The following is a 17,091-nucleotide window of genomic DNA, read 5'->3' on the forward strand; positions in this document are numbered from 1 at the left end:
TATGGTTGAGATCATATTTTTCTACTTGGCTTATATTTGCATTCTTTCCCTTACTATAACTTTACATATGTCTGTCTGTATGTATGTATATAATCTCTACACCTAATATGGAGCTCTATCTCAGGACCCTGAGATCGAGAGTCCCATGCTGTACCAACTGAGCCAGCTAGGTGCCCTCCCTTAGTATTAACTGTAAGTTACCAAGAAAAGCCCAAGTTTTCTTCTACATACATTCATTCATTCACACTCTCAATAAAAAAAATGTAAATATATATGTTTATAACCATATGTATAAATAAAAACAGGGACACCTGGGTGGCTCAGTGGTTGAACATTGCCTTCGGCTCAGGGCATGGTCCTGGAGTCCCGAGATCGAGTCCCACATTGGGCTCCCTGCAGGGAGCCTGCTTCTCCCTCTGCGTATGTCTCTGCCTCTCTCTCTCTCTGTGTTTCTCATGAATAAATAAATAAAATCTTAAAAAAATATATATGCATATGCATTCAAGGTACTATGTTAGGTGCTTCTTGGAAAGTTTCTTGTCTTTCAGGATACAAAAATTTTCTTTGTAAAGCAGTCTATGAAGAATGTCCCTGTTCTTTTGAAGTTCAGAGAAGGAAACCCTCTGGATTATCTGACAAAGTTTCTTTCTTTGTAGATTCCTCTCTTTGGTGCTAAGACTATTGGTCGGAGAAGTCCTGATGGACCAGTGTTGAGCAAAGCTGAATTTGTTGAGAAGGTTCGTCAGAGTAACCAGGCCTGTCATGATGGTGATTTTCACACAGCTATTGTTCTGTACAATGAAGCCCTGGCTGTTGACCCACAGAACTGCATCTTATACAGCAATAGATCTGCAGCCTATATGAAAATCCAGCAGTATGACAAGGCACTGGATGATGCAATCAAAGCTCGACTTCTCAATCCCAAATGGCCAAAGGTAGAAATATCATTTAATTTCATAGAATCATTTGTGCTGATTTCTTATTTTAATGTAACATTTAATTGAATTTGTAGTTATTAATATTTTAATAGTCTGTAAATCAGCAAAGTATAGAATGGCCTCATTAAGCTGGTACACTAGTTGAATGGCTTCCCCTTTTAATGCTTTGAAACTGTACTCTCCATATTCAAGTTTAATTATTTTCCTGTATGTTTGAAATTGGCTTTTTTTTCCCCACTAGTTCCTTAATAAGATACATGTTAGTCATTTGCATAGGTTTTGACATTTCCTTTTTGCACAGATGTTTATATGGGAATGGTTTCTTTTTTTTCTTGAAAAAAGTTGAAAATAATTAGTTTTAATATTCCTTGTCAATGACTACTTGTTTTCAGAATGATATTTAATCGGAGAAACAGTTTTTTCCCCCGAATACCTCATTTTAATGATCTCTGTTCCCTTGAATGGTTTAAGGCTTGAATTATCTTTCTTTTGTATATACTTTGTTTCCAGTGTGCCTATTTACCATCTAACCCCCAGTCTATTTTAGAAAAAGTTTCCTAAGATGTAATGAAATGTTTGAGATATTTTTTTTACTGAACCACAAAAGCATTTGATCCCATTCGTGGCTTTCTGTTATGTTAACAAAAGTTAATGGATATTTGCTAGAGATTTAAAAAATATTTTTACTGTCTTATTAATGTCATAATCATATTAATTTATACTTTAACTCTGGTGGGTACTTTTGACCTCTTTCGGTGGTATTTCCAGTGTTGCTGCTGCTTCATGAATTTTTTAGTATTTTGTAATTCCTAAAAAGAGTTCTTTTATAACTATAATTATCGTAAACTAAACAAAATCTGTTTTAAAAAATTGTTATATGACACCATTTGGGAGTTAGAATGCAGTTATCAAAGGACAGACCCAGATTCAAGTTCTTTCTCTTTTACTAATAACAGTATGGCTTTTGGTAAATTTTTTAACCCCTCTGGGGTTAAGATAAATGGGATAATAATACTTCTCTTGTAATGCTACTTAAGAGAGATAATTTGTTACTTGTACATGGTATGTGTTTGGTAAATAATAGCTATGATTGTGATATTTTTATTAAAGGTACAAATTAGTAAACTATTCCAGCAAGACTTAGCTAGTGTCTTCTCTTTTTCTTTTTCTTTTCCTTTTTTTTTTATTAAACCTGTGGTTGATGCAGTGAGCCTGATAAATAGCTTAATTTTCAAATTAAGTATCTCCATTCCTTCTTTTTTTGGGTCTGGATATTTTATGTGCTTATGTTTGTGAATATTTTTAAAAATTCATTTATTTCAGAGAGAGAGAGAGAGAGAAGGAGAGAGAGAGAGAACACAGTGGGGAGGGGCAGAGGGAGAGGGAGAGTGAGAAAGAGTCTTACGTGTAGACTTCAGATATGGACCTTGATCCCATGACTTTGAAATCATGACCTGAGCTGAAACCACCAAGAATCGGTTTCTTAACCAGCTGCCACCTAGGCACTCTCTATTTTGAACACTGTAAAACTGTTTTTCTTTTTTCCTTTTTCTGTGTCATTCTCCTTCCTTTTGTTAACCTCTTGTGATTTAACACAAAAAAAATGATTTTAAAAGGTGCACTTTTATGATTATAGGTTAAAATGAACCTTTTAAGGTAACTTCTATCAAGTTTTAGTTTCTGATTTTTTCCCTGTATAGTAAGTGAAGATCTTTTGCTCTATCAGATAAATAAGAAAATAAAAACCCAATGTGATTTATAATAAAATTAATTTATAAAGAAATTTCTACTGCTGCATAGTTTTTTTCATTTCATAAAAACTTTATTTTATACTTATTTTTTCTAGGAATATACTCAGTATGTAAAAGAAGGCTCACTTGTACTCTTTTGCCTTAGAGATATGTCTTCAAATTTTACCAATTCATTTTTCTTTTCATTTTGGCTTTTCTAACTTTTTTATTATAATCATTTTGCTTTTTTGAAGTGTTTCTCTGAGATGTCAGTATTGTCTAGTTTAATGAGGGGAAGCATAAATTCCAATTTCTGTCTGTCTCTGTGGTAATTTTTTATGTAAACATCTAAGGGCTCCAGTGATTGGATAGAGTCTTTTATTTATGTCTATTTTGTCTTAATGAAAAATGATTTTGGTGTGATAAGGGCTGCAAAAGAGGTGTGAACAAAGCAATATGAAAGCTGCCCAAAAAGAATAAGCCAGTCTTATTACTAAATTATGATACTTATCTCTGTCTCTTAGCTGTTGTCCGTTTATGTTCATTTTTTTGGTGTCCTGTTTAAGACATACTTCTCTTACTCAGAGTTATAAAGTTTTTCTTAGGTTTTCTTCTAGGATTTTCATAGTTTTTTACCTTTAGGTTTATGATTCATTTGGGGTATGATATGAGGTAGAGGTCAAGATTTATTTATTTTTTTCAATACAGATAACCATGTTTCAGCAACATTTATTGAAAAGGCTATCCTTTCCCCATTGAACTACCTTTGGTACCTTTGCCACAAACCATTTGACTGGAAAAGTATGAGATTATTATTGGTTTCTGTTTTGTTCCATTGACCTATGCCCTAACCACACAGTCTTGATTACTAGCTTTATTGTATGTCTTGACATTAGATATTGTGAGTCTTCGATTTTTGTTCTTTTTCTGGATTGTTTTTCTTTTTCTTTTTTCTTTTCTTTTTTTTTTTAAGGGATTTTATTTATTATTCATGAGAGACACACAGAGGGAGGCAGAGACATGGGCAGAGGGAGAAGCAGGCTCCTTTCAGGGAGCCTGATGTGGGACTCGATCCCCAGACTCAGGTGCTCAACCGCTGAGCCATCTAGGTGTCCCTGGATTGTATTTCTTATTCTCTCTGTATTTTTATGTAAGTTATAAAATCAGCTTATCAATTTATTCAGAAATCCTACTTGGAAATTAATGGGATTGCACTGAACTTTTAGAGAAATTTGGAGAAAATTGCCTTCTTAACATTGTTCAGTCTTCTAATCCATGAACATGGTATAGATGTCCATTTATTCAGTTTTCCTTTCATTTTCCATTGCAACTTTTTGTAGTTTTTAGTGTTCAGTTCTTGCACAATTAAAAAAATATTCCTAAGTATTTTGCTTTTTAAAAATACTTTATTTATTTTAGAGAGAGAGAGCACATGCCTGTGCGTGTATGTGCATGGAGTAGGGGAAAGGTAGAGAGGGAAGGGCATAGGAGGAGGGAGAGGGACAAGCAGACTCTGTGGTGAGCACAGAGCCCAATGAAGGGCTCAATCTCATGACCCTGAGATCATAACCTAAGCAGAAACCAAGAATCAGATACTTAACTGACTATGCCACCTGGGTGCCCATAAGTATTTTGCTTTTTGATGCTATTATAGATTGATTTAAAATTTTTTATTTTCCATTTTTTCATTGATAGTCTACAGAAATATATTTTTGTACTTTATGTCATGTTAACTGTGTTGAATTCACTTTTAAGTTCTAGTGGAGTTTTTGCAGATGCTTTAGGATCTTTTTGTACGTGATCATAAAATCTGTAAGTAATGACAGTTCTTTCTTTCTTTTGCATATGATTTTTATTTCTTTCTCTTGCTCCATTTTACTGGTTAGGATATCCAGTATGATTCTGAATAGAAATTGTGAAAGCAAACTTCTTTAGTCATTCCTGATCTCCATGGGAAAGCATTGAGCTTTTCATTGTTGAGGATGATGCCATTAATTTGGTGGAAGATATTCCTTTTAATTTCTATTATGACTGAGTGTTGAATCTTGTCAATTTTTCTTCATTTGTTGGAATCATAATTTTTTTTCTCAGTCTTTTAGTGTGGTGAATTAAATTGATTTTGTTTTTGGATGTTAGGCCAAACTTGCATTCACAGGATAAATACCACTCAGTCATTATGTCTTATTCTTTTTATGTATTGTTTGACATGATTAGCTATAATTTTTTAAAAAGATTTTATTTATTTATTCATGAGAGACACAGAGAGAGAGAGGCAAAGACACGGACGGAGGGAGAAGAAGGCTCCATGCAGGGAGCCTGATGTGGGACTCGATCCTGGGACCCCGGGGTCACAACCTGAGCCGAAGGCAACCGCCCAACTGCTGAGCCACCCAGGTGTCCCATTCTACATTCTTTCTTGAATGTATTCCATATATATCTTATGCAATTTATTTCCACAGCCAGTATTACAGTCTAGGTTATTCTTGTTTCATTCTTATTTTGTTGTGAATTTTTTTTCTTTTTTCTTTTTTTTTGTTGTGAAAATTTTTATTGTAACAATGTTCTCATGAAAAACTTTCTGTTAAAAAAAAAACAAAAAAAAAACAGGGATCCCTGGGTGGCGCCTGCCTTTGGCCCGGGGCGCGATCCTGGAGACCCAGGATCGAATCCCACGTCAGGCTCCCGGTGCATGGAGCCTGCTTCTCCCTCTGCTTGTGTCTCTGCCTCTCTCTCTGTGACTATCATAAATAAAAAAATTAAAAACAAAACAAAACAAAACAAAACAAAAAAAACAACTTTCTGTTGTTCCATGTTTCGAGTGACCTGATATTCAAGAGTGCACAAATGGTCACATTTGCACCTTTATTTCTTGCTACTGTGCTGACAAATATACTCTTCTTGTTGATCCAGTCTTTTCCTTTTTCTTCTTCCTTCCTGTTTATGCCAAACTCTGTGCCTGGAGTTTTCTTCCTTACTCCCAGTATTATTTGGCTAAGTAGGTCTAGTTCAATTCTCACCTTTCCCTGAAAGCTACGTTGAGCTTCTATGAATATAACATTCATTGTCTACTGCTCATTTCAATTAATTATTTATATTTTTTAAAAAAGATTTTATTTATTAATTCATGAGAGACAGAGAGAGAGAGAGAGAGACAGAGACACAGACAGAGGGAGAAGCAGGCTCCCTGCAGGGAGCCCCATGCGGGACTGGATCCTGGGATTTCAGGATCACACTCCGGCTGAAGGCAGGCGCTAAACCACTAAGCCACCCAGGGATCCCCCTAAAAACATTTTATAAGTGCATTGGAGCATAAAATGATATTTTTTAAGCTAGATAATCTTTGTGATTTTTTAAAAGATTTTATTTATTTATTTATGAGAGACACAGATCGAGAGGCAGAGACACAGGCAGAGGGAGAAGCAGGTCCTCATGGGGAGCCTGATGCAGGACTTGATCCTGGCTTCTGGGATCATGCCCTCAGCCAAAGGCAAACACTCAACCGCTGAGCCACCCAGGCATCCCTAAGCTAGATAATCTTAATATGTGCCTTTATTACACACTTTTGGGAGTATGTATGTTTTTTATAATTTAAATTTTTTTAGTAAGAAATTTATTTATGGAATGTTTCTGCATGCTAGGCAATTGTTTTTTTTTCTTTTTTAAGATATATTTATTTTGGGGGCTCCTGGGTGGCTCAGTTGGGTAAGGGTCTGTCTTTGGCTCAGGTCATGGTCCTGGGATTGAGCCCTATGTCAGGTTTCCTGCTCAGTGGGGAGTCTGCTTCTCCCTTTCCCTCAGCAGCTCCACCTGCTTGTGCTCTCTCTCTCTCTCATAAATAAATAAAAAATATTTATTTATTTATTCATGAGAGACACAGAGAGAGAGGCAGAGACACAGACAGAGGGAGAAGCAGGCTCCCCATGGGAAGCCTGATGTGGGACTCAGTTCTAGGACCCCAGGATCACAACCTGAGCCAAGGGCAGATGCACAACCACTCAACCACCCAGGCACCCAAAATAAAAAATTTAAAAAAAAATATTTATTTATTTTTGAGAGAGAGTGTGTGTGGCGTGCAGGGAGGGGCAGGGAGAGGGAGAGAATCTCAAACAGACTCCCTGCAGAGTCCAACAGACCATCCATCCCTGAATGGTCTTTTCATTATTGAAAGTGGGGTATGAAGTATCCAGTTACTGTGGTTCAGTTTTCTTTCTTTCTTTTAATTTTTTTTTTAATTTTTCTTTATTTATGATAGGCACACAGTGAGAGAGAGAGAGAGAGAGAGAGAGAGGCAGAGACACAGGCAGAGGGAGAAGCAGGCTCCATGCACCGGGAGCCCGACGTGGGATTCGATCCCGGGTCTCCAGGATCGCGCCCTGGGCCAAAGGCAGGCGCCAAACTTCTGCGCCACCCAGGGATCCCTCTTTCTTTCTTTTAAAAAAAATTACTTATATTTTTTAGTAATGTCTACACCCAACATGGAGCTCAAACTCATGGCCCCAAGGTCAAGAGCTACTTGCTCTTCTGACCCAGCCAGGCAGTCCCAGTAGTTGAAATCAATCTTTCTTTCTTTCTCTCTTTCTCAATCTCTCTCTCTCTTCTTTCTCTCTCTCTTCTTTCTTTCTTTCTTTCTTTCTTTCTTTCTTTCTTTCTTTCTTTCTTTCTTTCTTTCTTTCTTTCTTTCTTTCTCTCTCTCTCTCTCTCTCTCTCTCTCTCTCTCTCTTTCTTTCTCTTTCTTTATTTATCTCTCTCTCCTTTCTGAGGTTTTATTTATTTGACAGAGAGCACAAGTTGGTGGAGCAGTGGGCAGAGGCAGAGGGAATAGCAGGTTCCCTGCTGAGCAAAGAGCCCAATGCAGGAATCAATTCCAGGACCCTGGGATCATGACCTGAGCCAAAGGAAGATGCTTAATTGACAGAGCCATGCAGGTGCCCCTGCAATGGTTGAATTTTATGTCCAATTCTGTCAGTTTTTGCTTCATGTATCTTAGAGGTTTTGTTTTTGGATATTTATATTTTTATGATTATTATATCTTCCTGGGAGACTAATCTTTTTATCATTACAGAATATCCTACTTTTTCTTTAGTAATAATTTTGGTCCTAAAATCTATTTTGTGGGGCAGCCCAGATGGCTCAGCGGTTTAGCGCTGCCTTCAGCCCAGGACGTGGCCCTGGAGACCCGGGATCCAGTCCCATGTCGGGCTCCCTGCATGGAGCCTGCTTTTCCCTCTGCCTGTGTCTCTGCCTCTCTCTCTCTCTCTGTGTGTGTGTGTCTCTCATGAATAAATAAATAAAATCTTAAAATAAATAAATAAATAAAATCTCTTTTGTGTGATATTAATATAGCCTTTCCCTCTCTTAGCTATTATTTGCATATATCTTTTTCCATACTTTCCTTTTCAACCTAACTTGAAACTAAAGTGAGTGTCTTATAGACAGCATAAATAAATAAATAAATCCATTTTTCCAATCTTTTTCCTATGATTGTAGTGTCCCAAAATAAGTCCCTTTATATTTAATTTAATGTAACTGCTGATAAGTTACGACTTTTGCTTATCTTTCTGCTGCTTGTTTTTTATGTCTTTTTTCTGTCTTTGCTATTTTTCTATATACCTTTTTCTATTTTTTATGTTATTTTTATTATTTTTAAAAAATATTTAATTTATTTATTCATGAGAGACACACAAAGAGGCAGAGACACAGGCAGAGGGAGAAGCAAGCTCCATGCAGGGAGCCTGATGTGAGATTCAATCCTGGGACCCCGGGGTCACGCCCCAAGCCAAAGGCAGGTGCTCAACCGCTGAACCATCCAGGCATCTCATCTTTTATATGTTAAATAAATGTTTTCTAGTGTACCATTTATATTACTTTGTTTCTTTTACTATATATTTTTTAGTTATTTTTTTGGTGGTTGCCCTAGAGATGATAATTAACATCTAAATATATATCAATTTAATTTAATTTTTATTTTTACTATTTATTTATTTATTTATTTATTTATTTTTATAGAATTTTATTTACTTATTCATGAGAGACACACAGAGAGAGAGAGGCAGAGACACAGGCAGAGGGAGAAGTAGGCTCCATGCAGGGAGCCTGATGTGGGAGTCTATCCTGGATCCTGGGATCATGCCCTGATCTGAAGGTAGATGCTCAACCACTGAGCCATCCAGGCATCTCTGTTTTTCCATTTTTTAAAAGTTTTATTTAAGTGATCTCTACACCCCCTGTGTGGCTCAAACTCACAGCCCCAAGATCAAGAGTTGCATGCTCTTTTGACTGAGCCAGCCAGAAGCCTTTCATTGTTTGTTTTTTTTTTTTTGTTTAAGATTCCATTTATTTATTCATGAGAAATGCAGAGAGGGAGAGAGAGAGGCAGACCACAGGCAGAAGGAGAAGCAGGCTCTAGGCAGAGAGCCTGACACAAGACTCGATCCTGGATCTCCAGGATCATGCCCTGGGCTGCAGGCGGCGCTAAACTGCTGTGCCACCGGGGCTGCGCGCCAGAAGCCTTTCAACATAATGGTATGCAAAAACTTTGCTCCAAATTAGCTCCATTCCTTTATCTTTTGTGTTATTCATGTCATACAAATTACATCTTTCTACATTATAAGCCCATCAGCATAGTTTTTTTTTTCTTAAGATTTTTATTTATTTATTTATTTATGATAGACATAGAAAGAGAGAGAGGGGGGCAGAGACACAGGCAGAAGGAGAAGCAGGCTCCATGCCGGAAGCCCGACGCCATCAGCATAGTTTTATAATTACTTCTTAATGCCGCTATCTTTTAAATCATATAAGTTGTTTTTCGTTATTGATAGTCTCTGTTTGGTGAGACATTTTCCTTTAGTTGTTAGGACATGGTTTTCTCTGCTACTTTGAACATGTTTATAGTAGCTGATTTATAGTCTTTGCCTAGTAAGTTCAATCTTAGGATTTTTTCAGGGACATTTTCTATCACCTGCTTTTTTTGCAGTATGTGAGTTATACTTACCTGTTTATTTCTAGGTGTCATCATTTTTCGTTGAATACTGAACATTTTAAGTAATATGGCAGTTTTGAAAATCAGATTCTTCCCTTCCCATCCCTTGACTGGATTTATTGTTGCTTTTGTTGTGCCTCTTTTGAGTTGCTTACTTCCCTCAACTAATTTTTTAAAGTCTGTATTCTTTGTCATATGCAGCCACTGAAATCTGCTCAGATAGCTTAGTGGCCAGCTACTAAAGGGACAGAGGGGGCAGCCCGGTGGCGCAGCGGTTTGGTGCCACCTGCAGCCTGGGGTGTGATCCTGGAGACAGGGGATCGAGTCCTACATTGGGCTCCCTGCATGGAGCCTGCTTCTCCCTCTACCTGTGTCTCTGCCTCTCTCTCTCTGTGGGTCTATGAATAAATAAATAAAATCTTAAAGAAAAATAAAATAAAATAAAGGGACAGAGGTTCCGTAAATGCCTTGAACCAATAAGTTTCCCCCTGTTTGTTGACAAGTTCCTTTGGGTGTGTTCTGCATATATTCAGTACTCGGGCAATTTACAACTCTTTATTAGCCTTTACTTCCTGCTTGTGTAGAACTTCAAGTTCATCCAGAGGTGAGACATGAGGACATTCCTGGATCTTCTTGGGCAGGTTTATGGTCCTATGCATTCCTAGATTCCCAAGAATGTTTGGAGTTTTTCAAAGCCCTCTAACTCTCCAGATTTTTAACTTTTTTCTTTAGCTTCTTGTATACTCACCTTATATTGCTACATCAGGCAGCTATGATGTTAGACAATTGCCACTGATTTTGTTTGACACATGTCCCTTCAAGAGGGCTGTTTGCACTAAGTTGTCTCTGAGCCAGGTCATAGAAAGTCCTGTGAATTGAGCTTTCTTCGGAAGTCACCAGCCAGGTCAAATAGTGATAATTTCTGGAGTTGGGGTGTTTAGAGATCTCCAAACCATTGGCTCCTGACCTTCTGGTGTTTGTAGGTATTGTTATCAAAGTTAAGAGTATATATGTATTACATTCACAGTAAATATTTATAATAAAGTTGGCTATCTTATATAATTCTTTTGCATAATTTTATTCTTGTTTTTAAGGAGGTGAGAATTTAGTCATTCAGAATCTTTTTGTAGACAGTTGGAATGGTAATCATGAAAGGGGATTTTTTAAAATTAAGAATATGACACCTTAAATTTAAATGAAACTATTATGCTATCATAAGTAAAATCCATCTCAGCCAGCTGTTACTTCTATTAATGTTAACAGGTTTCATTACCAAAGCACATGGTTATTACCAATTTATCTTTGGGACTAAATGGTTTCTTCTTATTAATATAGGCTATTATTTTGCATGTCTTAAATATATGATTTTATGAGAAGCTTATTATTTGTATGCATTTGAAGCTATGTTATGGGTGCTTTGGGTTAATCTGTAAATTGTACATGCACACATGTGATTTTTTAATTAAGAAGGTAATTCAACATTACTTCTGCAAAAATATCAAACTATAAAATTTTATATCCCTTATCCACTGCTCATTCCTTTTTTTTTTTTTTTAAGATTTTATTTGTTTATTCATGAGAGACACACAGAGAGAGGCAGAGACATAGGCAGAGGGAGAAGCAGGCTCCCTGCAGAGAGTGCAGTGTGGGACTTGATCCCAGGATCCCGGGATCATGACCTGAGCTGAAGGCAGATGCTCAACCACTGAGCCACCCAGGCACCGCACTGCTGATTCCATTCTCTGTCCCCCATTACAGTCCAGACTTCACTGTTTTTTTTTTTTTTAATTTAATTTGAATATCTTTCAGACCTTTTTTTTTTTTCTTTCAGACCTTTTGCAATACATCTATAGCTATGCAGAAATGAATACATATTCCCACATACTTTTTTTTTTTTTTAAGTAGACTCCATTCCAAGCGTGGAGCCCAGTGCTAGCTCGGCTTGAACTAATGACCCTGAGATCAAGACCTGAGCTGAGATCAAGAGTTGAATGCCTAGCCAACTGAGCCATCCAGGGATGCCTACCTATATACTTTTTATTATTTTTTAATTAATTAATTAATTAATTATTTATATTTAAAGATTTTATTTATTTATTCACGAGAGACACAGAGAGAGAGGCAGAGATACAGGCAGAGGGAGAAGCAGGCTCCATGCAGGGAGCCTGATGTGGGACTTGAACCCCGGGTACCTAGGATCACGCCCTAAGCCAAAGGCAGATCACTGCTGAGCCATCCAGGCGTCCCTACCTATATACTTTTTAAATGTTATATTTGCTATGTGTTTATTTCTCTGTTAATTCATATACCTATTTTTAATAGCTATATAGTATTCCACAGTAGAAATATGCAAATTTAGTGTTTTTTATTTGATTTTATTTTTTAAAGTAAAGATAATCTATAAAAAGAGGTGAGGTAAAGGTGGTTTGACAGTTTTTTTTTTTCTTGGATATATGTGTGAAGATGCAAAGTAGTCTCTGTTTCTTAGTTATTCAAGAAAGATTGCAAACAGACTACTGATGAAAGTACATTTTCTGGTTGCTACCATTTAATTGGTAGCTTTCTCTATTTGGTGTTGAAGTGAGTCTTAAACTCACTGGTCATTGTTTACTTATTTATGCATTTGGTTTTCATTTTATATTGTTGATTGGAGATGAAAAGTCAGTTTTTTACTGAGAGGAATTTTTGTCATAAATGTCAGCCTTTGGTAATGCTGAGTCTATAGCATCTCCTTGGGAACCATACTTTTGTGAGATAGAACCAACTACTTTAAGATGTGTTCTTCAGGAAGTCTGGCAAGAAGAGAAGTCTTGCTAGAAAGGAAATTCAGGAAATAGGAGCTCAATTATTTAAATTCTTCGATTTGTTTATCATAATTCATTTCAAGAATGTTTTAATGACAAAGTTATAAACATAAATAACAAGTTGTCTTCCAGCTCCCAGATGGTATATATTTATCACTAAGGAATGTGAATACATTGTTTGAAGTGAAATGAAAGTTTTGTCATTTATTCGTGACAGTTGATTAAACTGTAGATATACATTTTGTGGGTGATATTATTTAAAATGTCTTAGTACACTCAACCTTTAAAGGTTTCTGTTTGTTTTGGTTTCTGTAATAAAAGTTTGGTAGCAGGGATCCCTGGGTGGTGCAGTGGTTTAGCGCCTGCCTTTGGCCCAGGGCGTGATCCTGGAGACCTGGGATCAAATCCCACGTCAGGCTCCCGGTGCATGGAGCCTGCTTCTCCCTCTGCCTATGTCTCTGCCTCTCTCTCTTTCTCTCTGTGTGACTATCATAAATAAATAAAAATTTAAAAAAAAGTTTGGTAGGATTTTTTATGCTGATCAAGATAATAAACTATCCTAGGGGTTTGTTTTCTTTTTTTTTTTAAAGAGGTTTTATTTTTTTATTCGTGAGAGACACAGACAGAGGCAGAGACACAGGCAGAGGGAGAAGCAGGCTCCATGCAGAGAGCCTGACGTGGGACTCAATCCCAGGTTTCCAGGATCACATGCTGGGCTGAAGGCAGCCCTAAACTGCTGAGCCATGCAGGCTGCCCCCCTTTTAAAAAAAAATTTTTTTTAAAGATTTTATTTATCCTGAGGGTTTTCATAGTCATTTCATAAAAATATTTTTCAGTAGTCTCAAAACAGTTTCAGTTTAGAAGTTATGGAAGCAATTCCAGAAGTAATGGCAAAGAAATAGTTTTTCCAAAAAATATTTTTAAATGATAAGATTGGTAGATGACCAATATATAAAAATCAATTTTTTTTGGACATTGAAGTATTACTACTACCAAAATGCTTTTTATATTTGTGTGAGTATAGCAACACTTAAAGTCATTGAATAAGTCTAGTCATTGTTTAAATGTAGTAATTTTTTTCTTACAAAATTGAATTTCGGATTCAGAAGTGTTGATTACACAGTTTCCGTTTTGACGAGGGATATGAAAAGTGTTATTTTTACACTATATTTTGAAAGACACCTTTAGGTAGCTTTCTAGAATATTTATATTGTTCCCTTAATTTGCATTCTCTAGAAGAAAGTACCTACTAACTTAATTTAAGGGAAGTTTTTTTTCTTGTTAACTGAAGTCCAGTGAGGCTTTTAAGAACTAAATTTATTATTGGAGCACCTGGGTGGCCCAGTTGGTTAAGTAACAGACTCTTGATTTTGGCTCAGGTTAATGATCTCAGGGTTGTGAGACTGAGCCCCCTGCAAGGCTCTGTGCTCAGTGGAGAGTTTGCTGGAGATTCTCTCTCCCTCTCCCTCTGACTCAGCATTACCTCAGGCTGACAGTATTCCTGTATATCCTTCATCTGGACCTTCCAGTTGTTCATTTTACCATATTTGGCTCGTAATTATCTATTACCTATTATTATTATTGTTATTTTCTGAGCCATTTGTTAGCAAGGTGTAGACATGATGTCTCATCCTCCCTAAATAGGTATATGTTGTGAACACTCTGATATATAACCATAATAAAACCATATAAAATCAAGGTGTTAACATTGATGCAATGCTGCTATCCAGTCCATTAGAGTCTATTCAAATTTCAGTGATTGCTTATCAATATCGTTTATAGACACCCTTTCCTTTCTGGTTCTAGATCATGTACCTGGCAAGAAATATATTAGGTGTTTAGTTCAGATAGACTCTAGTATCAGGGCTATACCATCTACTCATGTTACTAGTAATTTATTTGACTGACTGGATTTTGACCACTTGTGGGTTCCTGATCATTATTTCCTTTGATCACTAAAGTAATAGTAATAGTAATATATATATATATATTTTAAGGATTTATTTATTTATTCATGAGAGACACAGACTGAGAGAGGCAGAGACAGAAGCATAGGGAGAAGCAGGCTCCCCACAGGGAGCCCAACGTAGGACTCGATCCCCGATCCCGGGATCATGACCTGAGCTGAAAGCAGGCACCCAACCACTGAGCCACCCAGGCATCCTAATCACTAAAGTAATATATTCCTAATCCTTCACTGTGGACTGTCATTCAACCCATACTACCTAACCTACAGTTCACTACTACTAGTCTGTACCTTTTTGCCTAATTGTCTTGATCCTAGCAGACAGTTCATCTCTCTCTCTCTTTTTTGTATCCTTAGTGTAATAACATATAAAGGATAACTAATATTTTTGTGATGGTGAGTACCATGCCAAGCCCTCATGTTGGCTACCTGTTCTTTTTTTTTTTTTTTAATTTTTATTTATTTATGATAGTCACACACACACAGAGAGAGAGAGAGAGGCAGAGACACAGGCAGAGGGAGAAGCAGGCTCCATGCACCAGGAGCCGGACGTGGGATTCGATCCCAGGTCTCCAGGATCGCGCCCTGGGCCAAAGGCAGGTGCTAAACCGCTGCGCCACCCAGGGATCCCGGCTACCTGTTCTCTATAGGAGTTAGGCACAATATAAAACTGTTGGCATTTAGAATAGTTTCATGTGTCACAGCCAGCATTATGACTATATAGGGCTGAGTAGAGCTATATACCTAGAATTCTGTGTGTGTTTGTGTTGCTGTGAATCTTGGGGTAGGCAGAATATGTTCTGGAATTATTTTGGATTATGCTTCTGCTCCTATGGAGCCTATAGGTTACGTAATCTTAGCCTGGTTGCCTCACATACAGAAACTCCTCAGTAGTTTATTTCTGAGAGAGTGAACTAATGGAATCAGAGCCTACCATTTGGGATTGGTTGGCAACTCCTTGAATAGATATTATAGAGAGAATATTCACTGCTTGAGAATTAAATAGCTGATATTAGTATGATATAGATTTGCATCAATTTCTAAAAGTTGGAGGTCTATTTCCTATAATGTTACTATGGTTCTAATCATTCAGTTGATGGATAAGCTTTAAAGATATTTGAAAATAGGCATTTTATGAGTTGGTCAGCTTCTAAATAGGTTCCCCAGGAGAATTTAGATTAAAAGGTGGCATAAATTTTTGATTAAAAGTCATAATTTTTCTTTATAAAAATATTAAATTTAGGTTAAAGTCAATTTAGATAGGGAGGGGGATCCCTGGGTGGCTAAGTGGTTTGGCGCCTGCCTTGGGCCCAGGGCGCGATCCTGGAGTCCTGCATCATCGCTGGGCTCCTTGCATGGAGCCTGCTTCTCCCTCTGCCTGTGTCTCTGCCTCTCTCATTTTGTGTGTGTCATGAATAAATAAATAAAATCTGAAAAAAAAAAATTTAGGGAATTTGTTATCAGAGAAACAATGATTTGATTTCTGGATGATATATTGAGAAAGGGAAATATTTTCAGTGTAATTGACCTCTAGTGCATTCATGAATAATCTTTTATAAATCCATTTGACCGTGCATTAAAAATAGCTGCAAATTTTTGAGTAAAATGCAGCTTGGCTTTGGTTTTTATGAATCTTCCAGACTTGTGCGCCCTCTTGTGTTTAACTTAACACTTAACACTTAATCTATATTCTGTGGCTTTCAGTAGTTTGATAGGTTGGGTTGATACATATTCATTTTGTGAAGAGATTAAAAATTTACAAGTATAATGATAAATATTCAATGTGTATTACCCAACATTATTATTATAAGAGGAAATAATTTTAAGTGTTTCCCTGGCTCTGTTTCCTACATTAACTTTTACATAATATCAAATTTTATTATATTTAATTAATGCATTTATTGAAGTATATGTCATAGAACTTAAGTTATTTTGAAAAAGGCTTAGGAGGTTTAATTATACTATTATTTTTACATGAGAGTTTTGTGACTATTGTGAGCTACGTTAGGTGGTCAAGCTAATAATAGTGTTTGGCATGTTGGAGACCTTCAAGAAATATTTTTTTGGAAGGAAGAATGGAAGTATAACTGATGACTTGTATTTTCTTATTGACTTAAGGAATTGAAACTAATTGGATAATTGCTAACTTGTTATATTCTGAAGGATAATTTGTTACTCTGGTTACAAAGACACCTGGAAAACAAGTGACTTTGATCTTTGGGTCTATATTTAATTGGAGTGTAGGACATTTACACCTCATGGTACTTATAATCATTAAAATCTCAACCTGTAGCCTTCTCCTAATTGACATGGAACTAGGGCTCCCTTTATCTTGAGCCTTTATGGACTGTATTACTTTGATTTTGTGGATCTCTTTAGAATCAGATCAACTTTGGTGCAGGTTTATAAGCCATTGTGTCAAGTGATTATAGAAGTTAGCAAATAGTGTCATAAAAAAGCATTCTTTTACATGGGGGAGGAATTAAAAAGGTCATTATAAAGAATTTGTTACCAAAGGCTCAGAATTTGAGAATGCCTTGCCTGCCTACCAGATGATAATAAAACCCTCTTACATTTGATTTGTGTAGGCAATTAGAGGCTAAACTGGTACAATTTAGAGATGGAGGTAAAGCACCTTGTATGACTTTCTTGATTATAGTCTTAAATTTAATAC

The 17,091-nt window shown here is 36.6% G+C and overlaps 1 protein-coding gene across 2 annotated transcripts in view; it reads left to right on the forward strand.

The window, feature by feature from the left end:
* The window catches only part of TTC28 (tetratricopeptide repeat domain 28), a 616,175-nt gene that overhangs the window by 38,493 nt on the left and 560,591 nt on the right, over window positions 1-17,091 (forward strand). For both annotated transcript variants that reach the window (XM_041728768.1, XM_041728769.1), the window contains exon 2: window positions 657-935. In XM_041728768.1, the coding sequence (XP_041584702.1) occupies window positions 657-935 (279 nt within the window). The remainder of the gene's footprint in view (window positions 1-656; window positions 936-17,091) is intronic.

Source organism: Vulpes lagopus, chromosome 14 (genome assembly GCF_018345385.1).
Source record: "Vulpes lagopus strain Blue_001 chromosome 14, ASM1834538v1, whole genome shotgun sequence".
NCBI lineage: Eukaryota > Metazoa > Chordata > Mammalia > Carnivora > Canidae > Vulpes > Vulpes lagopus.